The sequence below is a fragment of the Pristiophorus japonicus genome, chromosome 15 (genome assembly GCF_044704955.1).
Source record: "Pristiophorus japonicus isolate sPriJap1 chromosome 15, sPriJap1.hap1, whole genome shotgun sequence".
Lineage (NCBI taxonomy): Eukaryota > Metazoa > Chordata > Chondrichthyes > Pristiophoridae > Pristiophorus > Pristiophorus japonicus.
In genome coordinates, this window is record NC_091991.1 from 115,668,349 (window position 1) to 115,678,777 (window position 10,429).

A 10,429-nucleotide genomic window follows, 5' to 3' on the forward strand; every position below is an offset into this window, starting at 1 on the left:
AACTTGCGAAAAATTCCCGCATGACCGTTACCCTCGATAAAGAAGTCCCTTAGCATCTCCCCCCTGCAGGCGTCTGTGAACTTACAGAGGCTGGCCAAACGCCTGAGGTCCGCCACAAAGTCCGGTATGCTCTGTCCTTCACGAATCTGTGTCGAGCCATGTGTATGCTGCTCGGCGGCTTGAGGTACTCCCCAATCAACTTGCTAAGCTCTTCAAAGGTTTTGTCTGACGGCTTTTTGGGTGCCAGTAAGTCCTTCATGAGCGCGTAAGTCTTTGGTCCACAGCTGGTCAAAAGATGAGCCCGACGCTTGAAGGCCGCTGCATCCCCCAGCCATTCTTTCGTGACAAAGCTCTGCTGAAGCCTCTCAACAAAATCGTCCCAGTCTTCCCCAACACAGTACCGTTCATCTGTGCTACCGGTGGCCATTCTCCTGGGTCGTGAATTCCCGTTTCTCGTCGCCAATGTAAAGTCCTTACTCTACAGCATGAGGCACATTCCAGGGACAAGGCCACTCAGTGACCTTGACTCTTTATTCAGCACTCCTGCGTGGGACCTCCCTTTATATACCTGTGTGATCAGGTAAGGAGTGTCTCCCACAAGTTCACCCCCTGCGGTCAAAGTGTGCATCTGAGTTGAGTGTATACAGTAATACAGTGGTGTTACATTGTAGTTACAAACATGACAGACTGTGGCTCTCGTATTGGACTGTTCAGCCACCTAAAGACTCATTTTAAGAGTGGAAGCATGTCTTCCTCGATTCCGAGGGACTGCCTATGATGATGATGAGTGTGGCGTGAGTGTGTTAATGGCAGTGTGAGGTTTCAAGGAGCGGTATGTGGGCTCAGTATCTCTGCCGTAGTGAGAATCAAAGCGAGAATGAATTTATATTTGAATTTATTTTGAGTAAGCTGATATTTACCCAAAAGAGATGGAAAAGTTGGAGTGCAAACTCAGTGCCCTGAAGGGGTGGAGATATCCGTGCAGTGATGTTTGGAAAGGTTTAAATGAGATGGATTTCAATAGTTCTGTGCTCTGCTCTGTGCCGGGGTTTAATGTACATCTTGGAACTAGTTGGAGAATATGGATGTGCGAGGCTGATGTCTGTCCACGTTTAATGTCTGTCCACATTCTCTTTCACAGTCTTCAATGGAACTTCATCAGTTCGGAAGCTGCCAAAGCCTTAGCTCAAGCACTACAGTCCAATCACAGCATCACAAGCCTCGAGTAAGTCTCTGTCTCACTCGTGCCAATCGCTGCATTTTATTCACCGCTGCACCGATACAGTGTGGCACTAAGGTCAAAGGTGACCCCCACAATATGCACCACAGGCCATCTCCCATAAGCTCTCCAGTCTCAAGGTCTCAATCACCAACCGGCTGCCATGACTACCTGCCACTGTCCCATCTCAGCCTATATCAGCCCCTTTACTGCTGAAACCCTGTAATGTATGCACTGTGAGGATGCTCACAGGTTTGTAGAGCTGTTGAGGGGTCCCCAAAGGAGTGCTACGCGGGAGTCCTCCCTCTATTTATTGGGGACTTGGTCTGGAGGGTGGTGCACGGAGCAGTCCCGTGCAATAAGTTTTTAAGTCGGTTCATGGGCTCACAGGCCGCCTGTAAGAGTCCGTGTTCCATGTTTTTATGTAATGTGCGAGGTTGCAGCCCCTCTTCCAATATTTGAAGGGGCAGTTCCTCAAATTCTGGTTGCACTTCAGTCCCACATTCCTGATCTTTGGGCACCCTGTGTGGAGGGGAGTGGGCAGGTTGGAAGGCCTTCTCGTGGGCCTGCTCCTGGGCATGGCCAAGGTGGCCATCAGCCGGTCCTGGCAGTGGGCGGTCGAGGAGGTCGTTCAGCCCGAGTGACTGCCTCTCTTTCCTGATTACATCCGAGCCAGGGTGTCCCTGGAGATGGAGCACGCGGTGTCCACCGGTATGCTCACTGAGAGGTGGGCGCCAGAGGGACTGGAGTGCATCATCACCCCCAACAACCACATTTTAATTTGACCGTTTAAAGTTTAAAGTTTAATTTGTATAAATTGTCGGTTTTAGTGCCCCTTTAATAAGGGGGCATTTGATTTACATTTGTTTTACAGATACAACAAAATAGTTGTAGAGCTGTTGACTACACAGGTATACTCGCGGCCTTCCATGAGAATGGGCGCCAGAGGGGCTGGAGGGCATCATCGCCCACGGGAACAGGATTTTAATTTGATTGACAACGTTCCCAGTTAATTTCTAAATTTATGGGTTCTAGTGCCCTTACAAAAAGGGGGCACTTGATTTAAAGTTTTCAATTTAAAATAGTTGTAGAGCTGTTGATTTAAAATCGTTTCAGAGCTGTTGAGTTGGGAGTGGCTTAGCCAGTCATGTGATGTTCACAAGACTCAATAAAACCCCAGCCAGTTGGGTTCAGGGGATCCACAATGAGGCAGGTGGTTGTGAGCCTGGTGGATGAACTGGTAATGTGTAGTGTGATTGTTAAACCTTTTGCTAATAAACCAACTAGTTCTTAATAGCAATGTGTTGCTTTGAATTCTTAAGCAAAGAACCCATGAAGCAAATACATTACAAAACTCTTATCCATGTCTTAGTCACCTCTACATTCAGGCTTTCTAACGCTCTCCTTGCTGGTGGACACAGCTCCTTGTGCAGGGGTGAGACCGTAGAGGAGTTAAACATGAGGATGAGGATATTAAATCTGAGCTAACGTAGGTCAGTGAGGTCAGGAGCGACAGGACAGCGAGACACCAGGATTTGAATGACCACCTTTGCCCCTCGCGTCACGTTATTTACATTCCCGCCGATGTCTTCAAAATTAATTATTTGGCCTTGTTTCTGTCCTAGCCTTCAGGAAAACAGCATTGGAGATGATGGGATCGTCGCTCTTTCAGCTGCGCTCAAATGTAACTCGGTGCTGACCTCCTTGTAGTAAGTTGCTGTTGGCTTCTTTACTTTAACTATCCTGAACAATGGGTTCAATTTAAAATAACAGAAAATGCTGGAAATGCTCAGCGGGTCAGGCAGCATCTGTGGAGAGAGAAACAGGGTTAACGTCTCAGGTGGATGACCCTTTGTCAGACCCTTTCGTGAGTTAATGTACATCTTGGAATTAGTTGGAGAATATGGATGTGAGAGGCTGAAGGGCGCTCACCAATTAATGTCTGACCACGTTTCGTGAGTTCTGACGAAGTGTCATCGACCTGAAGCGGTAACTCTGTTTCTCACTCTACAGCTGCTGCCTGGTCCACTGAGTGTCTCCAGCATTTTCTGTTTTTATTTCGGATTTCCAGCACCCACAGTATTTTGCTTTTGGATTCAATTTAAATATCGGACCGCAGTGAAGAGGATACTATTGCATGGGGTACAGGGTGCAACCTCCGAACCAGTGCAGAACCTAATATAGGTCACTCAAAGGGGGTTAAACTGGTAAACACTATCGGGCAAGTTCAGTGCTCCCGGGGGCAGCGCTGCTCCCAGGGAGTGTGGGTTGGAGATCGGGCTGAAACACTAACATCCCTCTTCCATTATTTGAAGGGGCTGCTCCTCAAATTCTGGTTGCGCACTCCTAATCTTTGGGCACCCTGTACGGAGGGGAGCGGGTAGGTCGGAGGGCCTCCTCATAGGACTGCTCCTGGGCATGGCCAAGGGGGCCATTAACCAGTCCAGGCAGCGGACGGTCGAGGGGTTCGTTCAGCCCGACTGCCTGCCTCTCTTCCGCGGTTACATCCGTGCCAGGGTGTCCCTGGAGATGGAGCACACGGTGTCCATCGGTATGCTCCCGGCCTTCTGCGAGAGGTGGGCGCCGGAGGGACTGGAGTGCATCATCACCCGCGGCAACCAAATTTTAATTTAAGTTTCAGGTAAACATTAATTGGTTTAATTGTCAGTTTTAGTGCCCCCCCCCCCACCCCCCGTTAATAAGAGGGTATTTGATTTATAATTTTACACCAAAAATACTGATGTAGCTCTTCCGACCCATGCTCCCTCTGACCACAGCTCCCCACTGGCAGCACTGTACCCCAATGGCTCCTCTTTAAATGACACAATCCCCTACTATTGGCTGAACGAGGATACGCTGTATTATTGAATGGATAGGGTTACAGAGCAGTAGATATCATTAAATCACAATGTGTTTACTGCAGATCGAGGGGGGAGGGACATTGTCACTTTCTGACCATACGGCCCTGGGGGGGGGGGGGGGGGAGGGGGCGGGGATTAGTATTTTTGTCGGCTGTTGATTGGAGCAAAGGAGGAGGTGGGAAAATCTGGTCCCAGAGGCCCAGATAGTCATCGATCCTCGGGTACACTCACCCACCCACCCCGTGTGGAGCCAAGCCCTGCAGGTCACACTGTCATAGAATCATACAGCACAGAAGGAGGCCATTCGGCCCGTCGGACCTTTGAAAGAGCGATCCAATTAGTCCCAATCCCCTGCTCCTTCCCTATAGCCCTGAAAATGTTTCCCTTCGAGTATTTATCCAACTCCATTTTGAAAGTTATTATTGAATCTGCTGCCTCCTCCCTTTCAGGCAGTGCGTTCCAGATCATAACAAATCATTGCATAAATAATATTCTCCTTGTCTCTCCCCTGAATCTTTTGCCAATGACCTTAAATCTGTGCCCTCTGGTTACCGACCCTCCTGCCAGTGGACACAGTTTCTCCTTATTTCCCCCATGATTTTGAACACCTCTATTAAATCTCCCCTTAACCTTCTCTGCTCTAAGGAGAACAATCCCAGTCTCTCCACATAACTGTCCTCGAACCCTGAGTAAGGTGAGCTATGGACCGTCTCCTTACGATATGTTTAATTTATACACGTGTCAGATTAAAATGACAGAAGTTACACTCGATTTGAATTTGATCTGGGAAGGAATGTTGTGGCCCTGATTGTATCACGGTTGCAGCAACATCACTGGGAAACGATTCCCACGGCGACACCCGATCCCTATAACGATGTCACTGAAATCCCAATTACTTCCTGAAGCTGATATCGCGCGTGGGGAGCGCGTATCTCGCCGTTGCTGTGGCACTGACCACACTTGATCAGCTCCGTTGGGCAGGCCACATTGTCCACATACCAGACACGAGGCTCCCAAAGCAAGCGCCCTACTTGGAACTCCTTCATGGCAAGTGAGCCAAAGGTGGGCAGAGGAAACGTTACAAGGACACCCTCAAAGCCTCCCTGCTAAAGTGCAACATCCCCACTGACACCTGGGAGTCCCTGGCCAAAGACTGCCCTAAGTGGAGGAAGTGCATCCGGGAGAACGCTAAGCACCTCGAGTCTCGTCGCCGAGAGCATGCAGAAATCAAGCGCAGACAGCGGAAAGAGCATGCGGCAAACCAGTCCCACCCACTCCTTCCCTCAACGACTATCTGTCCCACCTGTGACAGGGACTGTGGTTCTCGTATTGGACTGTTCAGCCACCTACGGACTCATTTTTAGAGTGGAAGCAAGTCTTTCTCGATTCCAAGGGACTGCCTATGATGATGGTGATGTGTCCTGTGATCGCACTGTGTATTGGGAGAGATATGAGCCCAGGCTGGTGTTAATTGGTCCTTTTTCACTGCAGCCTACAGGGAACGTCGGTGGGTGTGAGAGGTGCCAAGGCCTTGGCGGATGCCTTGCTGGTGAATAAGAGCCTGACCACTCTAGAGTGAGTACAATCCCACAGTTAATGATACCGGCAAATGTTGGCAGTCACCCACACGGATGGGGGCGTTTACTGTGTCCTGTGCAGGGGCTGCTCACTCCTGGCTAGGGCACTGAGTCCAACTCTGGGCACTGGATTACAGGAAGGAGATAACTGCCCTCCGAAGGGTTGGGGATCAGGAATTTAAAACATGTCAAAAGGTTCAGGAAGTTGCCTCATTTTCGTTGGAGACTTGAAGTTGGTCTACTGGAGGTTTTGGAGATTATGATGGGACTGATCGAGGGAATTGTCCAGTGCTGAAGGGTTCAAATCCCAGGGGATGTTAGCGTTATGAAGGGAAGTTATGGGGTGGGAAGGGGTCACACAAACAGTTATGGAATAAATTCCAGTTGAAGTGGACACAATATTTGGGGTCAAGAGATAATTAGATGTGTTTCGGGAAAGAGAAGGGGTTGAGACATATGGTGAGAGGATGGGTAGGAGGCGTTGTGGGATAAAGTGAGAAGGTGGGAAGGAGGGGTTGAGGGATGTGGGAGGAGGTAGAACAGCCCCAGTACAGGCTGTTTATCCCAGAGTTCTGTTCATGTTTCATCACGTTGTCAAGGTATTAAAAGTAGCGAGTTTATCTCTCCCAGCTCCTTTCTAAGTCGCTCTGTATCTAATTTTTCAATCTACAATACTTTTCAATTTTTATTTAAATACTAAATTTCATTTGTCATGTGTCCTGTGAAATATAACTGGACAGTGTGAGAGAGAGAAAAGAGAGGGGAGAAGGAGTGTGTGTGTGTGAGAGAGAGTGTGTGTGTATGTGTGTATGAGAGGGGGGGAAAGTGTGTGTGTGAGAGAGAGTGAAAGAGGGAGTGTGTGGGAGGGAGGGCGTTTGTGTGTGTTTGAGAGGAAGTGTGTGTGTGTGTGTGTGCGAGAGGCAGGGAGCGCGGTCGCGAGCGGGATGGAGGGCGGTCGCGAGCGGGAGTGCGTGGGAGAGAGGGCGTGTGTGGGTGTCAGTATTTTGACAATGCCCAGGGCCTGTGACCTGATTATGTTTTTGGTCTGTTTCAGTCTGCGAGGAAACGCAGTGGGTGTGGCTGGAGTGAAGGCCATCGCCACTGGTCTGAAAGTCAACAACAGCCTCCGGACTCTCAAGTAAGTCCATCATTCATGTTCCATGGTTTAACCCGCACCCTTGGAAAACCCGTTTAAAGGACTTGAGTGAAATGGAAGCACCCTGATGTTATGGTCAGTGAGCGAGTGCGGGAGGTGGTGCTGGCGCTGGGCGGCAGTTCCAGCGGAGTGGGGAGCAGCTCCTGCAGTGATGGGCAGTGACTGAGAGACTGACGCTGAGCTGTTCCACACACACCGACTTGCTCTGTCAGGGCAGAGATGGTTATATCGGCAGGCATGGCAAGATTTCACAAACAGAAATAAGATGAATAATTGGGATGTGTGGTCAGGACACCAAGACCATCGGCTTTCTGAACAGTTCCCGAGGATCCTGAAAGTCAGGCTGGGCCTCAGTTTAATGAACACAAAACCGCTGGCAGTGCAGCATTCCCTCAGTACTGCACTGAAGGGTCGGCCTGGATTCTGTGCTCCAGTCCTAGGGTGACCAGGTGACTCCGAGCTAAACTGACACACTAACTTGGGGTGGCCCTGGGAGTATTTATTGCCCATTCCTAATCATCCTGAGGGCAGTTAAGAGTTGGCCACCCAGTGTAGGACTGGAGTCATGTGTCGTTAGACCGGGTAAGTTCGGCAGGTTTCCTTCTCTGAAGGACATTCGTGAACCAATTGGGTTTTTATGATAATCCCACAGCTTCATGGTCACTTTTACTGACACCAGCCCACAAATGACCAGATTTATTGAACTCCGTTTCACAGCTGGTGATGGTGGGATTTGAACTCGTGACCTCTGGATCCAGGCCCAGAGCTATGACTGTATCTGTATATAGGTTACTCAAGATATTAAAGCACAAAATGCTGAAAATACACAGAAACTGTGTCAGCATCTGGAAAGAGAAAGGGAGAGTTGATATTTTGGGGTCAGAGGGCAGTTGCTGATTGGCTGCTGTACGTTCCCAAAATTCTCCATTTTTCTTTTTTTCATAGGTTGAGTTGGAGGGCAAGGGATTGTAGGAATTTCAGTGACGGGCAATGGGAATAATCTGTGGGGCCTCGAGCCAAGAGCTTGAGTCACTTTCACTCAGAGCAAATTAAGCCTGGACGCCTTGGTCTTGGATCCAATCTGTCTGTGGCACTGAGATGAGCGATGCATTGTGGGCTTTGCCACTTCTCGACCAATCGGAATGCTCCTTTGCTCACACTCTTTGGTCAAGCAATCCAGTTTCCACATTTGCTATTTTGCAGCCTTCAAGAAAATTCCTTGGGTCTGGATGGGGCGATGTGCGTTGCAATCGCTTTGAAATACAACCACAGCCTTGGCCACATCAAGTAAGTGACTCCTTCGCCCTTGTTCTTTATTTTCATAGAATTTTACAACACAGAAACAGGCCATTTGGCCCAACTGGTCCAAGGCGGTGTTTCTGTTCCATAGAAGCCTCCTCCCACCCTACTTCCATCTCACCCTATCAGATATCCTTCTATTCCCTTCTCCCTCATACACTTATCCAGCTTCCCCTTAAATGCATATACACTATACGCTGCAACCACTCCCTGTGGCAGCGAGTTCCACATTCTCACCGCTCTCTGGGTAAAGAAGTTTCTCCTGATTTCCCGACTGGATTTACAAGTTCGGTTGAGGGAAGGAGCATTGGGCCCCAGGAAACTTGGAGGGGGGCGTGGGGAGGGAGAACACCTCTCCATTGTTCTTCTCCCAATGGTGAACAGGAATCTTTGACAAGCCAGCTGAACGCCTCACGAGAATGCTGTTGTAAAGCCGCGGCTGATAGAGTGAGGGGCTTTTCACAATCTGTTTCATCCCACTGCCTCTGTTCTAGGTCCCCACAGTAGCCAAGAGCTACAAAGAGTAAAGTTACTCCTGGAAGCTAACATGACTCGTTAGTAACCCACCCACCCAATATACCTGTGAAGAGGTTGATATTGGCTATGTGCCATTGATAGCTGACTCCACACGGGAGTATTGCCATAATCGGGGCCAGCAGGGCATTTAACTAAACAGATGCTAATCTATTGACTAACCTGTCAGGCCTCCCATGGCCTCCCGGTGCGGCGGGGAACAATTTTGAGCACAGGCACACTTGCGATAGTGACAATGTGATGGTATATAATTGGTCAATTCTCCATCCGTCTGTCACTGAGTCTGAAACCTGTTCTGTGTCGGATTGGACGTTTTTTTTCCCTTACCCAAATACTAAAGATCGCAACACTGACATTTCATTCCATTGGCTCTTTTTCTCTTACAGTCTCCAGGGCAACAGGATTGGAGAATCTGGGGCAAAGGTCATCGCTGCTGAAATCAAAAGCAAATCTCCGCACTGCGTTGTTGAAATATGAACCAAGCAGAGCCTGTGCGGGAATCCTCAGCAGTAACGAGCGGCTCAGTGTCTCCTCCCTCCTTTAACCCACTCCGTGCAACTCAAACGCTTCACACGGCTGTGGAGGCCAAGTCACTGAATATATTTAAGAGAGAGATAGATAGATTTCTAGACAAAAAAGGCATCAAGCGGTACGGGGGAAAAGCGGGAATATGGTGTTGAGATAGAGGATCAGCCATGATCATATTGAACGGTGGTGCAGACTCGAAGGGCCGAATGGCCTACTACTGCTCCTATTTTCTATGTTTCGTAGACTTTGAAATGTTCCTGACAGCTTCTCACTGGGCAGCCCTCGAGGTCACTGGGTGTGGTGACCCCCAGCTCTCGGGGTCACTGACAGGCGTGCACTGGGTGTGGTGACCCCCAGCTCTCGGGGTCACTGACAGGCGTGTACTGGTTGTGGTGACCTCCAGCCCCAGCAATACTACAGTTCTTTTTCCCTGTTGTTGCTGAGGAATTAGTGCAGGGATGTTACCACTCACAAGAGCAGATGATGTTACAGTAGTGACTGAATGTGAAGTGACTGAACACAAAATAATCTACTTTAAATCTGTACTGGACACAGACTAACCCCACACTGTACTGGACACAGGCTAACCCCACACTGTATTGGACACAGACTAACCCCACACTGTACTGACACAGACTAACCCCACACTGTACTGGACACAGGCTAACCCCACACTGTACTGGACACAGGCTAACCCCACACTGTACTGGACACAGGCTAACCCCACACTGTACTGGACACAGACTAACCCCACACTGTATTGGACACAGACTAACACCACACTGTACTGGACACAGACTAACCCCACACTGTACTGGACACAGACTAACCCCACACTGTACTGGACACGGGCTAACCCCACACTGTACTGGACACAGACTAACCCCACACTGTACTGGACACAGACTAACCCCACACTGTACTGGACACAGACTAACCCCACACTGTACTGGACACAGGCTAACCCCACACTGTACTGGACACAGGCTAACCCCACACTGTACTGGACACAGGCTAACCCCACACTGTACTGGACACAGACTAACCCCACACTGTACTGGACACAGACTAACCCCACACTGTACTGGACACAGGCTAACCCCACACTGTACTGGACACAGGCTAACCTCACACTGTACTGGACACAGGCTAACCCCACATTGTACTGGACACAGGCTAACCCCACACTGTACTGGACACAGGCTAACCCCACACTGTATTGGACACAGACAAACCCCACACTGTACTGGACACA

General features: G+C 49.5%; 1 protein-coding gene across 1 annotated transcript in view; it reads left to right on the top strand.

Moving 5' to 3' along the window:
- Nucleotides 1-10,048, top strand: part of nlrc3 (NLR family, CARD domain containing 3) — a 55,542-nt gene extending 45,494 nt beyond the window's left edge. The window contains exons 13-18 of the mRNA XM_070900866.1: nucleotides 1,142-1,225; nucleotides 2,845-2,928; nucleotides 5,572-5,655; nucleotides 6,712-6,795; nucleotides 8,017-8,100; nucleotides 9,033-10,048. Coding sequence (XP_070756967.1) covers nucleotides 1,142-1,225; nucleotides 2,845-2,928; nucleotides 5,572-5,655; nucleotides 6,712-6,795; nucleotides 8,017-8,100; nucleotides 9,033-9,123 — 511 coding nt within the window. The 3' untranslated portion in view covers nucleotides 9,124-10,048. The remainder of the gene's footprint in view (nucleotides 1-1,141; nucleotides 1,226-2,844; nucleotides 2,929-5,571; nucleotides 5,656-6,711; nucleotides 6,796-8,016; nucleotides 8,101-9,032) is intronic.
- The last annotated feature ends 381 nt before the right edge of the window (nucleotides 10,049-10,429 follow it).